This window comes from Mixophyes fleayi, chromosome 6 (assembly GCF_038048845.1).
Source record: "Mixophyes fleayi isolate aMixFle1 chromosome 6, aMixFle1.hap1, whole genome shotgun sequence".
NCBI lineage: Eukaryota > Metazoa > Chordata > Amphibia > Anura > Limnodynastidae > Mixophyes > Mixophyes fleayi.
This window is the reverse complement of record NC_134407.1, coordinates 135,140,393-135,164,496: the sequence shown is the minus strand read 5'-3', so window position 1 is coordinate 135,164,496 and position 24,104 is coordinate 135,140,393. Positions and strand designations below refer to the sequence as shown.

Below are 24,104 nucleotides of genomic sequence, written 5' to 3'. Positions count from 1 at the left end.
AGAGAAACACAACAAGCCTGCAATTACAGAGATACATAGAGTTCAGTAGGTCCCAGAAACTTTAGAAATAGAAATTAGCAAAATTTTTTAAACGGAATATTTGTCGTATTCCGCATTTGGCACAGGAATTTCCTATTTCTCACGTAAAAATTTGGCCTGAGGTGTTCCACCCATAATTCATACCCCACCACATTTATTTTCCAAACTTTATTTGAAGACTGCAGGTTGGGCAGCACTGTGGCACAATGGTTAGCATTGATGTCTCACAGCACTGGGTTCATAAGGTCAATTCTGACCAGGGTCTGCTCTGTATGGAATTTGGTGTTTGCATGGGGTTGCTACAGGTCCCAGCAAGCCAGGGTTGTTAGGGCTTGTTAGGGCATATATACACACACAGCAAATTTGCAAACAGGCGCCAATCATCTGTCAGTTCACCAAAATATAAAATCAAAAAAGTCCAGAAAAAATATATATAAATGTAGAGGAAGTTCTATGTTCCAAAAGGCACAGTTATGGAATCTTCTGATCAAGTCGAGTGTTCCAATATTCCTCATAAGTCATACATGCAAAAGAGAAGGAGAAAAAACATAGTGCAATCCACATATATATAAAGAATGTAGATGGAGGAGAAAAATCAGGCTGACGGGAGATTTGTGACGTCAGACGTGAGACCTGCAGTGGGAAGTGTTCCTGCTTCCGTTGATCGAGTGGTGATTACTGGCAGAACGGAGCTTTGTAGTGAGTTTCCCGGGATTTGACTCACTACATTTAGACACGCTTTTTGCCCTTCTGAGCACGGTAAGGGTCCATCTATCCCTACTGATCAGGTCCCGCCTGACGTTTTATTTGTTTGTTCATGTTTAATTGTTTGCAATAAATTACCCATACGTTGTCACACTATGGAGCATTTTCCCTTTTTTGGAGTTCGATTTAATTGAAGGAAGCTCTGCATTGTTGGATCGATGTTTGTGGGGAGCTACATCTTGGGCATAATTTGACCGCGCTATCTGTCCGGTATTTTCGAGTGATATTGTGGATTGGAGGACCGACGAGTCTGGGGAGTTGCATCTTGCGTACAGGCTTGTTTTTATTATACTATTTGGTGAGTGCGCAACCCTGAGGGGTTAAGTTTAACCCATCATCACGTGAGGTGTTCCCGTTTATCTATTATTGCACGGAGTACATAGGGATTTTTCTCCTCCATCTACATTCTTTATATATATGTGGATTGCACTATGTTTTTTCTCCTTCTCTTTTGCATGTATGACTTATGAGGAATATTGGAACACTCGACTTGATCAGAAGATTCCATAACTGTGCCTTTTGGAACATAGAACTTCCTCTACATTTATATATATTTTTTCTGGACTTTTTTGATTTTATATTTTGGTGAACTGACAGATGATTGGCGCCTGTTTGCAAATTTGCTGTGTGTATATATATATTTAATAGGGATTGGTGTTTCCTATATAGTTTGCTACAGGCTGCCTTTTGGATTTGATACATTGCTTTGCGCCGTGGACTTAGTCATTTTTGATTTCTTGTTAGGGCATGTTGGCACTTGTGGTTCTCCAAGTGCCAACATGCCCTGGCTGCCGTGGGTATGTTGGTGCTTGTAGTTATACAAGCAGCAGCATGGCCACACTGTTTTTGGCAACCTGGCTGGCTGGGACTTGTAGTTCCACAAAACAAAATGGCGTCCGTTTATTTTTTTCATTCTTTATCGCCGTATTACCTTACTACCCACAGCCCAGGGGTAGTAGGGAGAGCTCTAGTACTATCAGCACTGGGCTGGTTCTTTCTAGGGGGGCCCTACTCGTTTTTTTTCGGCGGACCCCACTCCCTAGGGTATCCAGCCCAGCGCTGAACAGTCTAGGGTTAGTTAGTAATTATGGCAGGGGGACCCCTGCCGTGTGTCCCACTGCTATAGTGCCGCCAACCCTGGCTGGTTTGCCTAGTGCTGGTAAAGTGAAAATCGGGGGGACCCCACGCAAAATTTTTCCACGATTTTCACGGGACCAGCACTAGTCAGGCAGCATTAGGGTTAAGCTGGAATAGAGGGGGGACCCCACGCGTTTTTTTTTTTTCACTTTGATCTATTCTTTACAGTTTTTACAGCTGCCGGAGCTGACAGGGCAGTGTAACAGTGATGTATTAACAACTCACTGTTACAACACAGGAGAGTTTGCCAAACACAGGAGAGTTAGCTAAACTTGGGAGTGTTTACATCGCGCAAAATCGCCAGAGATGACCAGCGATTTTGAACATCAGTGTCAAAATCGCAGTTTGATACATTTCATTTTTTTTTTTCAAAACTCGCGGGTAAACACCCGCGATTTGCCGCGATTTAAACACGCTGGCAAACTCGCACTTTGATACATTTACCCCAGGTCAGAAAACGGAGTCTTCATTAAAAAAAAGTAATCGCTGGGACAGTATCCCTGCTTTTTGTGTATATATATATATATATATATATATATATATATATAGAGAGAGAGAGAGAGAGAGAGAGAAAAAAAGGGCGCTTCTTTAAATTAATGAAATGTGTACAAGTGTATAAATTCATTTGAAACAGCAGCCAAGGACAAATAGGACCAATGTGCAAGTGCAAATAAAAGAAAAATGTTGTCCGGCGCTCAGAAACAAACAGAATTTAAAAATCACTGTGTCAGCATAAACATAAAGGAGAATTTTGTGCACAATATAGCTATATTGGGGTTAAGCTCACCTGCCGGACGTCAAGGCATCTCCTGTAGGTGAGTCCCTAAGCTAGTGATACAAATTTACATTCAGGGTGTTCCATTTAAAACCTTCCCCTGAACCTCCATCTTATAAAGCCTGCAGCACCTTTGTAGGGAGTGGTCAACTCCCAAAAAACTAGAAAATAGTGAGAGGTGCTGCAGGCTTTATAAGATGGAGGTTCAGGGGAAGGTTTTAAATGGAACACCCTGAATGTAAATTTGTATCACTAGCTTAGGGACTCGCCTACAGGAGATGCCTTGACGTCCGGCAGGTGAGCTTAACCCCAATATAGCTATATTGTGCACAAAATTCTCCTTTATGTTTATGCTGACACAGTGATTTTTAAATTCTGTTTGTTTCTGAGCGCCGGACAACATTTTTCTTTTATTTGCACTATATATATATATATATATATATATGTGTATATATATATGTATATACACAAAAAGCAGGGATACTCTGCACTCAACCAAACACATAGTTAATGCTGTACTAACTACTTTTTTCTATTAAAACAGGGAATGCTAGTTCTACATGATGCAATATATGTTAAGCTGACCAACTCAAGCCAAAGTCTTTTCTTTCTGGTCAGTTCTAACATGATCAAATTCAATGCTTTTTTTTATCTGGACTTAAGGCTTACCTGCACATAGCTTTAAAGGCAAGTCTTTCCCAAGCACTAGCAGTCATGGGAGACCTGGGACTCTCTTGTCACAAGTTGTAATTAATTAATGTAAAGAATGGGGTGCAAGAGAGAGGGGACTTACACTGTATAAACAAAAACAGACATAGATCCTCTACACTCTCCAAGTACAGACTGAGGTGCAAGAGGGAGTTGCCCACATTGTATAGACAAAAAGCAGGGATACTCTGCACTCAACCAAACACATAATTAATGCTATTATATATTAACATCACATGTGTATTATAAAGGATATTAGAAATCCCCTTCTTGCAATCTTCCACAAAAACAATTTATATGTAAGACAAGTAACTGGCCTTTTTTCTATTAGATGGAAATTTTGTTGCCAGATCAGAATTTCAAATCTAGCCAAAAAGGAATGAGATGTTGAGAAAATTAAACATTCTTTATCTCATGAAGTATGTCTGAAATTCCAATGGCAGTCGATTCCAGGGATAAGAAACTCGATTTTGTTGCCAGCTTTAGATAGAAACATCAGCTTTTTATCCATTTGTTCTTTTGTGTGTTGCATATTGTGTTATCAGGGGACTGCTTGAAATGCCAGTAATGCATCTCCCTATCTTGTGCAGTGTAGAGAGAAAACAAAAATCATTGGATCAGCTAGATCTTTTCTCTTAAACATTTGTCTTCATTTATTATTAAAGGACATGAATACAGTTTTAAAAGGTGTATATTGAAGACCGCAATAGCATAGTTGTCAACTGTCCCTGGTTTTTAGGGACAGTTGAGTTTTAAATATTTGTCCGGGAAATGTCTCAACTGTTCAATTTTGACTATTAGCACAGTAAAGTGTATATTCTTTTACATAGTACACACACTTCTTACCTTATAGTCTTCTGTTCTAAATTTTAAAACATTATATTAGAATGGAGAAGGCAAAAAAATACACAATTGAAAACTACAAATTAAAAACTAAACATGACATGCACCATGACAATATTGTGCATTGTGTGTTTACATGCATTGGTTCAGCAGAAGTGCCCAGAATATTGTTTGGAAATGCTAGCGACTATTAATTTGCCATGAATAAGGAAATAGGCAAGTGATGCTATGTTTGTCATGTAGACCTATAGAATGAGCACTGATGGTTATAATATCTTCTAACATTGCTCAAAGGTGCAAATCTGCATTTAACCATAGCAGTCAGACAAATATTTGCTTTTATAGTAATGTGTATTAGACAGATATGTTCTAATTTAACTGGTCGCTATGATTTCAGTGCAGATTTGCAATGTTAGTAAATTTTAATAATAAAGGATCAATACTTTTAAGGCACTCTAACCCCATTTTTACATATCCACCATATCAGTGTTGGCTAACCTGTAACACTCCAGGTGTTGTGAAACTACAAGTCCCAGCATACCCTTCAAGCAATAAGCTGCTAAATATTGGCACAGCATGCTGGGACTTGTAGTTTCACAACACCTGGAGTGTCACAGGTTAGCCAACACTGTCCTATATGATTTATGTAATAGACTTACAGATGGAGCAAGATTCTTGTAGCCAAACGACGCAATAATGCAACAATCGCATGGTGCATTGATTTACATTTAAACTTTGCCCCAATACCATTGAAATATAATGGAGGTGGAAAAGTTATTGCAGAGTGATTTGGCGTGTCTGCTATTTATCTGGGGGCTCTGTTTCCATCCTATATCCTTAAGTAAACATGTGCCATCTCTATAAAGAAATATGTTTACGTACAAATTGGCACATAGAAGCCTTCTGTACAAAGCTTGTCAATGGCTGCTACAAACAGCAAACAAACAGGCAATTTGAAGCACCACCATTGTTCTCGTTGTCTTTTTACATAAAACATTGTCTTGTATGAGTAGTTTAAAAAAACCTCCCAGCCCCCAGCCTCCATCTGCATTACTCCCTGTCCATGCTGCAGGTAGAATTAATGTATTTTCTAATTGGACATTTATAAGAAAAGGTAAAGAAAATAATAAGAATGGGGGAGGGGGAGCAGAATATACTACTGATGATCACTTATAGCTGCCTGTTGTGTGCAAATAAACACACTGACTTAACACCTAATCTACCCCAAGTTTTTACCATATTCCTAACACTAGCCAAAGATACAAGAGTACCAATTTATGTATTCTTTACTCTGTCACTTTGTAGAATGTACTAAATAAATTATAGCTATAATCTGATTGGTTGTTATAGGCAACATCTGCACTTTGTCAAAGCCACAGTTTAGTAAATCTAGCCTAAGTGTGAGGGAGAGTGTCTGTGTGAGTGTATGCTCATGCTACTCACCTTTTTGTGATAAAATCACTGTCCTATTAGTCTTAATTATGGCTTTGGTACTGTGTCCTGAACTCCCCTCTCCCTACACTTCCTATCTGTGCTAAATATGCTACTGGTTTGTAGGTGCTAATACAGCAGCACTCCTATTTAGCTCTCTCATGCAATACTCATGAGTCAGTACCTCTAAACTAACACAGGTGGCACTGCAGTGCTCAGACATTGTTTGGGACTCTGGAGCTGATCACTGAACTATATTGTCATGAGTCATTCTCCTCCCTCAGTAGTTCAATAGTTCATTTGGCTCTTTTGGCTCAGTTGAATCATTTAGATCAATGATTCAACGAACTAATTGAACTAACTAAATGAGCTAAATGAACTAAATGAGCTAAATGAACTAAATGAGCTAAATGAGCTAAATGAGCTAAATGAGCTAAATGAGCTAAATGAGCTAAATGAGCTAAATGAATTAAATGAACTAAATGAGCTTAATGAACTAACCGAAATAAATGAACTAAATGAGCTAAATGAACTAACTGAGCTAAATGAGCTACATGAACGAAATGAGCTTAACGAGCTAAATGAACTAACTGAAATAAATGAGCTCAATCAGGGGTGGGCAAACCAGTCCTCAAGGGCCATAAACAGTTCATGTTTTTTGGATTTCTGTCTGTAGAAACAGCTGGGATAATAACTGAGCCAGCCAAATAGATTAACTCAGCTGTGCATGATTAAAGAAATCCAAAAAACATGAACTGTTTATGGCCCTTGAGGACTGGTTTGCCCACCCCTGAGCTAAATGAGCTAAATGAACTAAATGAGCTAAATGAACTAAATGAGCTAAATGAACTAAATGAACTAAATGAACTAAATGAACTAAATGAACTAAATGAACTAACTGAACTAAATGAGATAAATGAACTAACTGAACTAAAATGAACTAAATGAACTAATCTTTTGAATTAATCTTTTGAGTAAACTAGATCAGAATGAACTAATCTCCAAAATGAACTAGATTTCCCATCACAAATTCTACAATCTCTCTGATGAATCATTGAGTCTCCCTTCTGGTCTCAAGAAACACAGCCTTTTTACCTGGCTGTGGTTTCATGTTCATGGCTTCTGGGTAGAGGGAGTGATCTAACTTTGCTGGCTAACCCACCGGCAGCCTTTATCTCCCGGTGGGTGTAAAATTACTGACATCTCACTCCTGGACCCTATGCTGATGCTCCACCAAGTCTGGAGATAACAGGCTTGCACAATGGTTCTTAATAAGGGAGTCTAATTATAACATTGTGAGATGAGATAATCAGTACTCCAGAACTAACTATGATTGACCAGAGGTGCGGAGTCTAATGAGTTTCTCTAGTATTCACCTTGAACCGCTGCAAGACAGGATGGGCTTTGCTGCAGAGAACTCGAAGGTCACCTTAGGGTGTAGCACTGCTGATAGAAGAGGAAAGCACAATAACAGACATGCACAGGAACATAGTGGAGCGAGGTCAGATAAGCCATAGTCGGTACACAAGGGTGTAGCAGAGTAGCCCAAATGGTAAACAGGAGGAAAGTCACAACAAGCCAAAAATCGTTACACGTTTGGGAAAAACAGGACACAAGCAGCAGGCAAACGCTGAGTCAAGGGAAAGCCTGGCTCAGTCCAGGAATAGGTTTGGTACACAGTACAATCAGGCAGAGGGATGGTCAGCGCAGGCAGAGGTTCTGTACAAAGAAATGCTCAGAGAGGAACTCCCTGGGGAGGGACACTGGAGCAAGCACAGAGGAACGGTTCCAGGAGTCAGACACAGAGCAACTAAGATGCTCTGACACTGCACGAGTGTCAGAGCGCAGCTTAAGTACTGATGCAGTTTTGAATAGCCTGCTGCACCAACAAGCCGTCATGTGTGCCGACTCCTGGAAGAGTCAGGCAGCAGAGCAAGCAGGACGGCGCTGGAACCAGGATGGGTAATATTGTGATAGTACCCCCTGCTGTAAGGGTGGACACTAAACACCCTAAAAGGGTTTGTTGGGAAATCTGTGGAACTGTTTGAGGAGATGAGAAGCATGGATGTTAGGAGCTTTGATCCAAGAACGTTCCTCTAGACTGTAGCCATTGCAATCCACAAGAAACTGCACCGTGCCTCTGGACCTGCGAGAATCCAAAATTTGCTTGACCTCATATTTCCCTTGATCTTGAGCTCATACCAGATGCAGAGGTTTGGTTGAGGTAGAAAATTGATTACAAACTACTGACTTTAGAAGAAAAATATGAAATATATTAGGTATTTATAGATATGGTGGAAGATGTAACCTGAAGGACACTGGGTTGATAATCTCGGAGATCTGGTAAGGACCAATAAATCTATGTGCCAGTTTCATACTAATAACTTTCAGCTGGATGTTCCTAGTGGACAACCAAACTATGTCTCCGGGGCCTAGTTTAGAAACAGCATGCCACTTCTTGTCATAGTTCTTCTTGGAATGAGTAGAAGCTCTATTCAAACTTGTTTTTGCCTGAGCCCAGATAACAGAGAATTTGTGAAAGAGGGAGTCTACCACTGGAACAGAAGAAGTAGGAACCTGGGATAAAGTGGGAAGTCTCGGATGACAGCCATATATCACATAGAAGGGAGAATTAGCGATAGCCTTGTGGAAACAGCTTTTATGGGCAAATTCTGCCCAAGAGAGAAGTTTGACCCAGTCAATCTGATTAGCAGATGCATACATCCACCAAAAATGTCTCGAGTTCCTGGTTGGTCCTCTCAGTTAGTCCGTTGAGGGTGATAAGTAGACGAAAACTTAAGTTTCTGTCACGGGCACTAGGAGTTCTGCCCAGGATTCACCAGTTGACTTATGCTTACCAGAGGGGCGGAGTTTGCACAGCGGTCCTCTGGTAGTAGGGTGAATAGTGGAACGTATATAACAGCAGATGGAGAGAGGATGCCAATGGAGTTGATGATAGTCAGTGACTTGCAGCTATACTGGTAGATGAGTCAGCGACTTGCAGCTATAGTGGGAAGGCAGGTTTTAACCACGGAGACCAGAGTGGACGTGAGCAAGTGAAGGAAGGTAACGGGAGAGTCAATGGTCTGCGGATAGCAAGTTGTACCACTGCTGTGATGGGAAGACTTGTCCAGGTGCAGGTAGGTAGCGGGGAAGTCAGTGGTCTGCGTATAGCAAGTTGTACCACTGCTAGTAAGTGAGGAGTTGTTCAGGTGCGGATGATTGGAGGCATGAAAAGAGTCAATAACTGTATGAAAACAATGAGAGCACAGAGGAACTTGTTCCAAACAGATATGCAGCGTTTACAGCTAATAGTCTATAACGGTATGTATACCGCTGCTGAGTAGAGAGGCTTGCACAAAGCGGATATGCGGGATAATAACTGATAGTCAATCACAGGTATGCATATCGCTGCTGAGTAGAGAAGCTTGTTTCAAACAGATATGCAGCGTAACAACAAATAGTCTATAGCGGGTATGGATACCGCTGCTGAGTAGAGAAGCTTGTCCTAAGCGGATATGCAAGGTAACAGTTGATAGTCAATAACAAGTAAGCATACCGCTGATGAGTAGAGAAGTTTGTCCACAAGGATATGCAGGCACAGCAGGGACGCTGAATGACTTTAGCGGGTATGGGAACCGCAGGTGAGCAGAGCAGGTAATCAGAAGCCAGCTGAGGACACGAGCAGGATACAGGAGTCTGTAGCGGGTATGGGAACCACCGATGAGTAGAGCAGGTAATCAGCAGGAAACTGAAGACACTAGCAGGACACAGGAGACACCTTCAGAGACTCACAGGGAATGAGACTCAAGATCAGGCAATGATATAATGAGCACAGGTGCCTTAAATAGGGAGAGGTGACTGATCCACCAATTAGATTAAAAGCAAAGGTCATAAGTTCTTGGATGCTGCGCATGCGCAGTGCATCAAGATGGCGGACGGCCGCGGCTCAGGACAGGCGCTGGCAGGAAGGCTAGAGAACCACGCACCAGCACAGAGGCACTCACGGTCCGGTGAGTGACAGTTTCATCCCCAACTTACCACAAAAGGCCCTCCAAATCTTAGAGGCAAATTGTGAACCAAGTTCAGATAGAATGTGAAGGGGATCACCATGCAACCAAAAAAATTCTTTGATGAACAGATCCACCAGGGTAGAGGATTAAGTAAGGCCTTTGAGAGGCACAAAATGAGCAGCTCTAGAGAAATGGTCAGTGATAACCCAAAATACTCTATAGGACTTGGAGGAAGGTAAGTCTTTAATAAAGTCCATAGACAATTTGGACAAAAAGAATCTCAGGTACTGGTAAAGGAATAAGTGGATTGTAGGATCTGTCCCGAGGAACCTTATTCAGAGCGCAAACAGAACATGCAGAAACAAAACTCTTGACATCCTTGCAAAATGAAGACCACCAGTAGATGTGGGAGAGTAGTTCCCAGGTCTTCCTAATTCCAGCATGACCCGAAAAGTGAGAGGTGTGGGCCCAGCATAAGAGATTAATTCGTAAATGCACAAAAATTAAGGTCTTCCTAGATGGACAACTAGAATACATGAGAGGCGTAGAAGCTGAAATACATTTAGGATCTAAAATTCACTTTACCTCCTCAAAAGGTTCACGATCAGCAGAGTCAAAGGACCTGGAGAGGGCTGGGTCCGGAGCGATAAGTCAGATTAATGTCAAATCATGCAACAAACAAAGACCACCTTGCTTCCCGGGGATTTAAGCAGCGTGCAGAATGTAAGAATAAGTGGTGTCCATATATGTTACCACTCTGAAAAGTGCTAATTTGATCGCCAGCAGCTCTTTATCTACAATTACGTAGTTTTTCTCAGCAGGCAGAAATTTGCAAGAGAAGAAACCACAGGGGTAGAGTTTGCTCGAAGAGACTCCTTAAAACACAGACCAGCTCCAGTACCATAGGAGAATGCGTCTACTTTTAAGAAGAATGGTCATTGATAGTCCGGTTGTCGTAAAATGGGTGCAGAAGAGAAGGCATTCTTTAACTATTTGAAAGCCTTGATGGGCTCTGGGGGCCAACCATTGGTATTAGCCGATCTCTTGGTTAAAGCCGTGATGGGGGCAATGATTTAAGAGTAATTTAATGAATTGCCTATAATAATTGTATAAATTGAGAATACATTAAATAACTTTCAGATCAGGGGGATGTAGCCAATCAGACATGGCCTTTTGGCGGGGTCCATTTGAAGTCCTGTTCCTGAGATAATATATCATAAGAAGAAGTAACTATCTTTGTTCAAAAAGACACTTTTTAAGCCTGCAGAACAGTCGCTGTTCACTGAGGCAAGTGAGGACCTCTGTCACGTGTCTTCTGTGGGCAAGAAGATCTTTTGTGAAGATGAGAATAACATCAAGATATATTACAAATTGGTAAAGAATGTCTTGAAAAATCTCGTTCATAACATTTTGAAAAAATGCTGGGACCTTACACAAGCCAATAGGCATCACTAGATATTCAAAGTGACCATCATAGGTGTTGAAGGCCGTATTCCATTCATCCCCCTCCTTGATATGGATGAGGTTGTAAGCCCCTCGTAAGTCTAATTTACAAAAGGCGGTAGACCATTTCATGCGGTTAAAAAGCTCGGAAATCAGTGGTAACGGGTATCTATTTTTGATAGCAATGGCGTTCAAGCCCCTAAAATCGATGAAAGGACGAAGACCTCCATTTCTCTTTTTAAAGGTAGCATCATCTGACCAGTTTGCAATGCAGATCCTTATATGCTGACCAATAGAGCATACTATGCAGAACCCCATGTCACAACCAGTGTAGCGTACAATGCAGAGCCCAATCTAACTAGTATAGTATACCTTGCAAAGCACCATCCGATGACCATTATATCATACATTACAGAGTCCCATATGATGACAAACATCACAGATCCGAGTCTGAGAAATGTATTATACAATGCACAGAACACTTCTGATTGCCATTGTAGAAACTAAAACAAATCAGCATATCCAATAGCATAACTGGGATACTTGTAATTTGCAAACACAAGTATGTAAACATGTGTAAGAATTTCGGGAACATTCAGGAGACTATGAGAAAAGAGACACAAACTGTGAGATTGTAGTTATTGTGGAGAGTATACAGGCCCTGTATCCCTTATTATAGGCACACCCAAGACCAGAATGATATTAAAAGTATAATTAGCATACAAAACGCACTAGCCTAAATTGGAAGTGCCCAAAAGAATTAAAGAGTTCAACCGATTGATATCACAAACAGCTACATCACTTACTGGGCATCTCAATTTTGAGTATTGGTACCCTAACGAACCAAATACATCTGTAAAGTTTGAGCCCAGACACTACAGTAACCGTTGTCAGTGGCTACTTTATTAAATACAGTTCAAGGCCTGACTCATGCTGTTCAGCCATTATAAAAATGTTTGGGAACCCAGACCAAGACCACTGATTCACAGGCATAGGCAAGATTTGCCAGTCCTGCTTATATTTGGCATGAACCATTCCTATACTATATACAAAATCAAAAACCTCAGTTAGGTATTAACTATGTTGTACTGATGAATAAATAAATCTGCTATCAGCAGGTGAGATGTGGAATTTTTGAGAGAGCTAAATGAGCTGCTCACCTACACTATTTATAACTTTGGTGTGAGTTTAAATCAGTGTGACTGAGATAGATGGTGTGAACTTTTTCATTGAGTTTTATACATTAAATCTCCCTCTCGTGGTCAAATTACATATTACACCTATAGTATGAAGCCTTTCACAACAAAAAGCTTGTGTCCACAACTGAGGAATTTATCTGAAATAAGTGATTTATTAACAGAGGCAGGAGGAAAGTGAATAGTTATGATACAAATTGTGTGTCTTCAGACTTAATTTTTTTTCATTTATTTATCATTTCTAGTCCCAAGTGCATAAATTTCTAGCTGATGTGTATATACAAGATTGCATGAACTGAGCTGTTCTGACATCTACAATATCAAAAATATAATAATAAAACTGCCATTTGAAGAATGTGAATTCAAAGCGCCGGGAATCGTCAGTTAATAAATATAGCGTTATGACTTTATTTAAAAAACATGTGTATTTGTTCCTTTCAAGCACCTGCTATGAACCTCTAAATTGATTGAACAACTTCAACTTCTGTATTGTTTGTTTGAAAGGCATGTTGGTATCAGTAGCTGATGGGGAGTGCTGGTGCTGTATGGTCATTTGGAGGCTTTTGGGGTACCTATTGGTAAGTTAGCTCTCAATTTAAAAACACATATATGTATGGCCCACTATAGGGACTGTTTAGAGTGAGGACCACCCTATTAGCAGAAGCGCCGTGGAGTGGCGGGTGGCTTTCCATACAATTGCAAATGTGTGCAACTGAGGTTTCTGCATTTTTATGTACAATTAAAAATGGCATCTCCTTTGCTGGTTATAGCAGTGTGTTGGGGGATTTTCTCTGAACTTTTCTACTGTAGCCGGCATTAACTTTTCAGCAATTTGTGCTACAGTAGCACAAATTGCTCTGTGGGATTGGAGCAGATGCTCTAGCTTTTGCTTCCCACACATATCAATGAGTTTTAGGTGCCTTGGACCACTTTTTGTAGGTACTAATCACTGCATACCGAGAACACCCCATAAGACCTGCCATATTGTAGATGTCTATCCATTACAATATATTCCTTGTCAAAATCGCTCAGATTATGCTTGCCCTTTTTTCCTGCTTCCAACAGATCAACTTCAACAACTGACTAATCACTTGCTGCCTAATATATCCCATTATTCACTTCACATGTCAGAGGTTTTAATGTTATGGATGACCAGTGTATATATATGTTGTATCTATCTATCTATATCTATCTATCTATCTATCTATCTAGCTATCTATTTTTTTTGCATAAATATAGGGATTGATCCCCATGAGCAACAGCCATACTGTACACAATAACATTTATAGCTAGAGCCATATGCTTCATTAAGACAACAGGTCATGGTGCACCATTTTTTTCCCTATGAATACTGATGTCTTTTCTCCATTACATATTACACCTACATCCTTTAATCCTTTCATACCAAAAAGTCTGTGAACATGATTAAGAAATTAATCTCCCAAATAGAAGTGAACTAATAACAGAGGATCAGTAGAATGAGGATTCTGATTAATCATACTTATGACACAAATCATCCAGCTAAACTATCAAATAAATTCTTCATATTCAACATTTTCTAAATAGCCATGGGCTCATTTTTTCAAAGACAAGATTGACGCAGCCAGGCACTAAGAATAATGTATATGCTGACACAATGTAACTGGATCTAAACCAGGGTTACCAACCCTTGAAAATAAGTTTTACTGACAACTAACATTTTTGTTCTGTACTAATTTTCAAATTTAAAGACACATTTATCAAAGGGCGGAAGACAACTATGGGGCTTGTTTTGCTTTGCTCTATATATTAAGGAGGTTAACAACAGAATACTGTATTTTGCATGGGGGCAGCTTATATATCAAGTATGGTGAAACAACTTTTACTGCTGCTAAGCCTGACCTTTTAGCAATATCTCAAGGTGACAATAAGTGATTTTAAAAAAAAAAAAAAAACTACATCAGTATAAACAGACTTACCTACAAAGAGACACTGCAGATTTACGATGGGTGGATGATGCTGACTGCAACTTATTCCGACGACAGACTTCTCCGGCACTGTTGTGTCTACTTTAAATAAAGATGGGCTCCTCTAAGCATCTGACTGAGAAGTTTGAAATAAATATAATTTACTTTTATAGAACAGGGAAAGGCTATGAAAGGATATGTAAATGCTTCCAGCTTGTGATTTCAATAGTCAGAATAATTAAGAAATGGAAGTTAGACCGACACAAAACTCTTTAAACAGGAAACAGAATGGGAACATAATCTTTGAAAAGCACATCATATGACTGAATGTTTAAGACATAGAGAGATTGAGATTTAATTTAAAAAGACATTCTTTTGTGAATGACCAGCCATTCAAACCCTGTAGACTGAGGTCTTTATGTAACAAGGTCAGAGGCACAACAATAACCACCTATCCAGACTTAGCCCAACTACACCTTTACCCACCTCAAATATTCATAAAATATTATTAAAACATGACATGGGCAGCAATAATATCAACATTAGAGACATCCTTCGTCTCAATTTATCAGTGAGATTGTTGCTAAAACAGGAGGAGGTGAATAGCACTCATCTGCTTCACACACAAAGCCCTAACATTTCATAATCCAGACAAGACAAGCCAACAAGCAAGCAGCAGCACTAGGTAGCCAAAGCTGCAAGAGCAGGTAGGAGGGATCCTCACTGTCTGACAACAAGCCTAATTCTTATGGAACAGTCCCAAGCTGTCAGGACTTTGTCACGACTGTAGAGGAAGTGTGGATGTATGTCCAGATATTTGTTGTCTGCACCTAATAGTGGTCATGTATAAAATTGCCTCCTTCATTACTCAACTAGTATTATGGGTCTGGTCATAGAGCTGGACCCAGATATTCCATAAAAAGAATTCACCCACATATCAGCATCCACTGACAGTTTGTTACTAACAAAAGTAGTAAGGATCATTTCTGAAAGTGCAAAATTGTCGGCCTGTAGTGCAAATGTTGCCAACTAGCCCCTGATTGCATTTACTGTTTTCTTTTTTTCAATCCTAAACTTAGCAAATTGATAGTAATTGTACATTACAATGTGCAGAAATATGCGATGTTTAATTTCTACTCTGCAGAAGTTGTGTTACTTGTTTTGAAAAAATAAACATATACAAGGAAAGTATGCTTTTTATTGGACCATAGTATAAACCTTTTATTTGTTTAAATTATAATTATTTATTCGGAAATACAGATACTTTGATGTATAACAATATGCATTAGTGGTTTTAGATGCTTTTTAAATGTAATAGAGATTTTTTATTTGTGTTCATTGTTCCCATTTAAGACTATATAACTCATGAAGGATGTAGTCTAGTGCCAGAATCGGAAAGGTCTGCTGACACATTTTTTTCCTCAGATATATTGATCTGCTGCAACTCTCTCAGCCCTTTCCACTTTAAACTTGCTTAAACTTTCGGACCATCTCTGGCTCGGATACACAAAAACTAGCAAATGATATTCTCAGCTTATATTTGGCTTCGAAGGAGCAATAAAGAGCTTTTGAATTCTGCCAAGTAAAATTTGAAGGTCGGCCACTCAGCACAAACATCATTGTACTCAAGTACCTCAATACCTCTAAAGTTTTTATATTGTAGGAGCAATGAGTTTGCACATGTGCTCTATACAACATAAAGGGGTAGATTTACTAAAACATAAAAATAAAAGGTAGATTTCCCATAGAAGCCAATCAGTTTCCTGCTATCATTTTCTAGAATAGAATAGATAAATGATAGCTATAATTGGTTTGGTAGTTATGGACAACACATTAACCATTTTTTTTAGAAGGTTTAATAAATCTACCCCACAGGCCTGGGCTGAAACACAAAAGCAGCCCTGATGCAAAGTATACCAGTCAAAATCTGTGCTAACATTCTAAGTTCCGATATTGTAATCAATACCGTGCTGCTCAAATAGCTGAAACTAAAACAATCATTCAGTTTGCTACAAGCAAAGAAACAAATATTGACAGAGCACACTGTCACAAGTCGCGGGGGTGGTTGACTCACTCTGCTCTCCCTGGCTGCGTGCGAGTTTGAGGTCCCTCAAGTAACCTTTCTGGGATATGTCATCTCGCCCAAAGGTTTTTGTATGGATCCCAGCAAGGTTAAAGCAATCCTGGATTGGGTGCTTACTACAAAGGCCATCCAGCGATTATTAAGTTTCACAAATTATTATATGAGGTTCATTTGCTCATTTTCTGTTCAGGTGGCACTCATCACTGCACTTAACCAGAAATGGGATGACAAAGTCAATTGGTCCCTCATAGCCTTGGCATCCTTCTCAGCACTGAAAAAGGCATTGATAACGACACCACTCCACAGGCACCCACATCCTGAACTTCCTTTTGTAATAGAAGTGGATGATTTGGACATAGGGACGGGTGCTATCCTTTCAGAAAAGGACCCTCGGGTTCAGAGACTGGATTTTATTGTAGATTTACCCTGGTCCTTTGGCTGCAACAGCATTTGGGTAACTGTAGATCAGTTCAGCAAAATAACCCACTTTCTACCATTAACTGTATTACCATGTGCACAAACTTTGGACTCCTTGTTCACACAGCACATTTTTTAACTCCATGAACTTCCTATCGATATTGTATCTGATCATGGCTCTCAGTTTGTAGCAGCTTTTGCAATTCCTTTGTACATGACTTGGAATCAAGCTCAGTCTCTATACTGGCTATCACCAGTAGTCCAATGGACAAACAGAGAATAAACCAGTTCTTAGATCAATTTCTCCGCTCCAATTTCTCATTACCAAACAAATAAGAAGCAGTGAACAAATAATAATTTACCCTATATTTCCACCTGTTTCTACCTGCCATCCTGCCCCAATCAGGATGGCAGGACAGAGGACTCAAATCAGGACTGTCCAACCTAAATTGCGACAGTTGGGAGGTATACCTACAGAATATCCATTGATGACCTGTGTTTTTTAATATTAAATTCTGCTCCCATGTAGTCATTCATACTTAACTTATTTACCCAGCTGAGTCAGTTCTAGTGGCCAATCTACAAAGAGACTCCTAACCTTAAAACACCTTTAGTAGTACACAAAACAGAAGTGTATACTAGTGCACATAGAGGAAACAGTTACCTCTCATTAATCACCTTTTTCCTATCACAGACTGCATTTATTTGAGGGATTCTACTTCCCAGATCAGCAAGTGCAGTATGGATTACAATCCACAACGTAGTTAATTATTTAGCTGTGGAAATTATAAAATTAAAATGTTATAAATTACATCTGTTATGTCAAATGCTCCGCTACTGCTTTTCGTTCACATGCCAAATTGGAGTATGGTTAAGATATTATAGGTTGCCAGTTAGGTATTTGTACACCAAAGCTCTATGTGGGTCCTAGAAGTTTGAGAAGATAAATGATAAATTCAAATATTTTTGTTTAACCTTGGGTATGTATGATTGATTTATTCTAAAGAAGCAGTGGAAGAAACATGTCAAGCATGTTACTAGTAGCTTTATAATATCCTGATTTTTAGAAATTGACAAGCTTTTTGGAGTGGATGTAATGGCATTTGATTCCTCGAGAAGGTCTGGACTCACAAATGAAAGGAGATGTATTCAGTTTTAATCCTGTGTTCAGAAGTGTGAATTAAAACATACAACACTTATGGTTTGTCTTTTCTCTTTTCTTTTTATACATTTATTTATCTATTTATATTGCTCCCACATATTATGCAGCGTTCAATAGATGTATAACAGGCAAAAGTGAAAGGATGCTAGGAGTGGAAACAGGGTGTGATATTATGCAATATATGTTTACTATAGATTAATAATGTTTATGTGATGTCTTGAAACCTTACCTTAAAAGTGGGCAAACTCAGAAACATAGAAAATTCCTTAGGAGCACAGTGAGAATGTTCCTACCACTACATGTTATTTAGTTTCTCATGAATATTAATACCTGCCCAGTAGATGGTTAGATGCTTTAAGACATGTAAACATGTGACTACAGAATACAATATATAGCTGCACATGTAACATGTTTTTTTCTATGCCGCTTGATATCTGTTTAATGTGCAGTTGTGTGTAGTTGACTTTTTGACCCTATGAGAGCAGCAGTTATAAAGTTTATAATGTATATTTACATTATACACATACTATAAATAGGCATATAATACAGGACTGCAGGGATTTTAGAGGCCTCAAAATTACAAACTGTGGTTCAGTAAAATTGTCCTCCTTCACATACTAGATAACAAATTATTTTATCATTCCTTCCAACAGTCCAGATTTTCTCAAGACAGACACAATTCTGGGAAGGAGTGTGCCTTGGGAGATGGGTTAGTCATGGGATCATTGAAACATTGGTGTCAGAAACTTTCTGATTTCAAAGAAGGTTTGAAGCTTGACCCTGAACAACTGATGTAAGGGTTCCAATGGCAAGGAGCAGTAAAGGACACAGTCAGGTCACAGATGAGGCAAGGTCATACGTGTGCCCATCACATATGAATGTCTGTAGCTAAAGCAGAGGTAAGGGAAGCCTGTAATCAAAGTATATAGAGGACCATTGGATTGCAGCTATTTTGTACAATAGTCTGGCAGTTAGCGCAATTTACTGCCAGTTTAATATACCTCCAAAATGCTGGGTCTAGTATGCTCTACGCACATTTATAGAGTACAAGTTCTCTAGAATAACGTATGATAAGATTGTGGTTTGCCAGACAGGAACACTATCGCCAAGCCGACAAGACAACGGATCAAGTTCTGTCAATTCTGTCTGCATTTTTATTCTCTGATTATACATTGTCTGCCATCTGGGTGAATGACACTGTGAAATGTGACAATTGGCTAATTAGTTCTGATTTTCCATTCAAGAACTGTGTTTAGTGTGTTTAATGCCAACTTCATGTTGACATCTACATCACTGCTTTCTTGTTCTTTTGCCAACACTCAAACCTCCCCAGATTCAAGAAACAAAAATTGGGGGTAAAATTTTCCATGCCCCAATCTATCCTGACCTTGCTTCTTTGAATAGAAATCAGCATTTTTAAGTGAATATCGGGGCTGTTGGGAGATATGAAGAATGAGTACTGAGAATGGGCCTAGTTTTGCAAAAAACAAGATTTTAGTCTGTGGAGTTAAGATTATTGAAATGTGATAAAAAGATAGAGAAGACAAATAATTAGGAATGTTTCTTGTGTGCGGAGGGGCAGACTCCTTAACGCAATTTTTTACACCACGAGTTGGTGAAGATCAGGACTTGTCCTATGCTTATCATAGGATGCATATTGCGCTTTCCATGTGCACTTGAGAAGCACATTTCTAGGTGAGCTTTGGCCAATATGAAGCAAAACATCAAACACACAAAGTGTCCCTAGTAATAAGGACAATCCTGATGTCCCCTTACTCAATCATGATTAACGTACGCCATAAATGTGGCTAGACTGTGCAGCATTTCGGAAAATTTTTACTTAATGAAATGGGTGGATTTTGATTTCATGTTTAACTATTTGCACAGTGTGCTTCTTCATATTTGTCTGCCTCTCCACACACCTAGGTACACCTAGGCACACTTCTATTTTGCACAGACACATTTCAAAAGTAAGTGTGCACGTGTGCTAGGCAGACCAAGACACCAAAAAACCAAAGACATCATACATAATCATCTCATGGTGTAAATTTTGTAATCAGTTTGGCAGGTTTTAAGGGTTTTGGTTTTTTTTAGATGACAATGAGTTGTCTCCTCCTTCTACAAAGTTTACACTCCTAGAACTGCCAAGGTTAGCAGAATACAAATAAAATCCTAATTTGAAAATAATCTGACCAAGCATTCCACAGCGTAAATAGATTTTCGATATGAACACAAACCCGCGGACGTCAGTTTGACATTATGAACAGCATATATATGGGGCATGTAAAAACTCTCCTTCGGAAAATATTACAGAAAATGTTAGGTACACCGCTAGAGGGTAAATCTAAACCAGTGAAACAAGATAGTCCAGTGGAATAAATCACAAGAATGGCTACTTGGGTGTTTTAGGTACATAATTATATACACTATACTGTGTGACTTTAGCCGCTTGTTTGAGGTTTACCAAACATTGAGCCTAATAGTGTATAACTAGTTTATTATACAGTATTAAAATATGTGGTTGGATCACGTTTTATGCCAATTAATTATCACAACAGCCATGACTGCATTTATTCCTATACATATCAATTAGTTGTAGATATTTTTTTCAGTTAAGCCAGGAAGAAATCATGGATATTATGAAAAAGGTGAAAGAGAAGGAGCTGACTGTTGAAGATGCAATTGCTTTATCGCAGAGATACAATAAGGTAAAGAGCGGTAGAGTATTCAATAACCTAAATATTCGCTATTTCCCGCTGTTTCTTCATTAATCATAAAAGGGAGAAGTATCATCGATCTCTGATTATTTTAAGTCAATTTAATTATCTAACTTTGCAATTTAGGGGAAAAAAACATACTTTTGTTATTTAAAATAAAAACCTTTATTTGAGTAGCACTGAGACCTTATTGGTACAGCACTTAGGAACATATTTATAAAAGGGTGAAAATCCCTATTACCAGCAAAATGTTTTCCATTAAGTTTGCCCTGTACACCAAAGGACTACTGCTGATAACTTTTGCTGATAGTAACTATGGTTTGCATGGGCAAGCCTATTTAAAAAGTATTGCAGTGATACCACCGAAATACCTGTTTTGTTAAGGGTATCTCAAGGTGATGACAGATTTAAAATGAAATATAATGCTTTGAATATATTATTATTGCAATGTACAAATGATTTTTTTTTATATATAAATCTTCAATACTTTTATCTTTTTATATTTACATATTTATTTTTGTTTAACTAAATTAAACTGAAAGTTCATTTAAAAAATACATCAGCCTTATTGTTTCAATAGGGGGACTAATGACACTCTTTTAGAGGATCAGTGTTGCTAACATAATACTCCTGTTCTACAGAAGCAATTTTAATCTTATTGAATGTGAGGATAAACTAATTTATATATTTCACAACCCACAACCACTCTTCCACCTACCCCTATCCAGCCCTGATTCAGTTACTACAATTCCATGCACAAAAATGTGGTCAAATCTTGAAAACCTGGGACTATCCCTGGAAAGAAGGGTAATTGAAAACTATGCTCACACCTGCCAGATCTGTCAAGATCTTATCATCGAGGTGGGGGGGGGGGTGTAGAAGAGAGAGAGAGAGAGAGAGAGAGAGAGAGAGGGAGAAGGAGAAGGAGGGAGAGGTAGGGAGAGGAATTTTTTTGTAGGATCTATGGCTTCTCCCTATGTTATAAAACCTCTGGTCCAGTTAAGACTGTTGTCTCTGAGCCAGTAAAGACTTTCATTGGCAAGTCATACCATACCACCTCTTCCCGTGTTCCATTCACACAAACCGTACCCTAAAAATTCTAAGAGTCTGCCCCTAAATAACCAGCCTCACATCGGGACTCTGCTGCCTATATTTTCACATTAAGTGAAATTATTAAGTATTTCATAGAAGAATTCACATTAACAATAGAAGCTCACAGCCTGACATTTCTATTTCGTTGACAACATGACCATAAATCCCAACCCCGCTGCCTAGGTGTAATCCTTGACTCGCAACTATCCTTTGTTCCACACAACAACTCCATATTTACATCATGCTGATGCTGCATACATCTATAAAACACTTCCAGAATACGTACATATCTCAAACAAGACACTGCAAAAACTTTAATTCATGCACTCACCATCTCCCGCATCGACTATTGTAATTCCCCTCTTACTGGTCTTCCAAAAATCAGACTCGAGCCCCTACATTCTATATTGCACGCAGTGGCTAAATTGATTTTCCTTGCAAATCGTTTTACATCTGCTGAGTCACTCTGTCAGTCTCTACATTGGTTGCCTGTTTTTCAACAAATCCAATCTAAAAAAATTCTACTACTAACATACAAGGCCATCAACAAAATTGCACCAACATACATCTCCTCACTTTTCTCAAACTATCTCCCAACTGGACACCTCCATTCTGCACAAGATCTGCGTCTCTCTTCTAATTTCATCACTTCCTCCCATTCTCGGTTACAGGACTTTTTTTTGGGCTGCACCCACTTTATGGAATTCACTCCCTCGCCCCACAAAAATTTCCTCTAGTCTTCAAACCTTTAAGTGTTCTCTGAAAACCAACCTCTACCACCCTCTTAATCTCCCTAGGTTACCCTATTACCACCCTCTACACAGCTAACACAAGACAACAACCCTCTGACCAACATAGTTGTGTGACAGCCCACTAAATAATTTGTAACCTTTGCATTCAAGCTGGACAAATATTCAATATGTTGTAGCACTTACCCTTGTGTATCAAACCATTGTCCCATAGATTGTAAGCTTGCGAGCAGGGCCCTCTTACCTCTACGTATGTCTGTATTACCCAGTATTGTTTTATTACTGTTTGTTCTCAATTGTAAAGTGCTACTGAATCTGCTGGCACTATATAAATAAATGTTGATGATGATGATCATGATGACTCTTTGCTCATGAGCCATTTTATACTGTAAATTTCAGAGTGTTAAGCATCCTAAAGATAGTAAAAAGATCCTATTGCTCTCAGAGCTCTTCACACTGCAAAAATGGTTTAGAATCTCATTTATTTTCTTGTCTTTGCTGCATAGAAAATATCAGCTGGGACCATAGCAAGATAAATCACAGAAAACAACGAGCCTTGTACAGGTCAAAGGTGATGCAAAATTACTTTGGCAAAATCAATCTTCCACTGTGATAACGCTGGGGTAGTAAAACTCTGCCTTTATTATCTGTATCTTTGTTTAGATTTTCTGCCTGGTGAAAGGTCATCCACAATCTTATCCCCCAAAACTTAACTAACTTCCTGAAAAGAAAGGACTGTTCTATTATTAATTGCACACCAGTGTTTTCTGAAAAAAAGATTTCCATCCTCAGTTTCTCTCTTTGTACAATATTATATAAATACAGTATGAAATAACAATATATTGTGGAAACATGGTGTTGGGAACAATTTGATATTTTTATAAAGGGAGATGAATACAAGAGGATTTTTTTTAAAAAAAAATGAAACAAGTTAATACGAATGAGGCTTTACATACCTCATGATAGTAATAGGAGGACCAAATTGTCCATGGTAATAATACTATGTATATGGAAACTTTGGCAGAGGCCCCCAATCTGTGGGTTTTGGTAAATAGGGAGAGGCCCTATTTTTCTGGATGCCGGCCTTTTCTCCCTATAATAAATAGACCCTTAATATTTTTATGCTCTACTGTAGGATACATACTATGCACTATTTATTACATGTATTGCTTATTTTTTATCATTTTTAGATGTGGTTTACCCTTACCATAATAAATGGTTTGAATGAAATTATCTACACTGCAGGTATCTCTCTCTTCCTCCCTCCCTGCTCTCACCTATTGTCTCATATCCTGCTTGTCTTGTTCCTACCTTACTCCTTGATCCTCACTATCCCTGTACCTGCTCCTATTATTCACTTTCACTAGTTAATTCACACATTTGCCCCTCCATCATCACACTGCTCCCTCCTCCATTGTTCTGTGCCCACTCCATCATCGCACTCTGCCAACATCCTCCATCACACTGTTCCCGCTCCTTCATTGCACTGTGCCACCCTCTTCCATTGCACTGTGCCCCCTGCTTCATTGCACTGTGCCCCCTGTTGATGGGGAGCGCTATGCTCCGTTTCCCAGCTGTAATGTGCAAT

At 39.1% G+C, this 24,104-nt stretch overlaps 1 protein-coding gene across 2 annotated transcripts in view; it reads left to right on the top strand.

The window, feature by feature from the left end:
* Positions 1–24,104, top strand: part of LOC142160400 (formin-H-like) — a 228,848-nt gene that overhangs the window by 13,863 nt on the left and 190,881 nt on the right. Inside the window, exon 2 of one of the 2 annotated variants that reach the window (XM_075215300.1) lies at positions 20,571–20,666. The exons of the other annotated variant lie outside the window; for it this stretch is intronic. Within the exon in view, the coding sequence (XP_075071401.1) occupies positions 20,571–20,666 (96 nt within the window). The remainder of the gene's footprint in view (positions 1–20,570; positions 20,667–24,104) is intronic. 2 annotated transcript variants of the gene reach the window in all.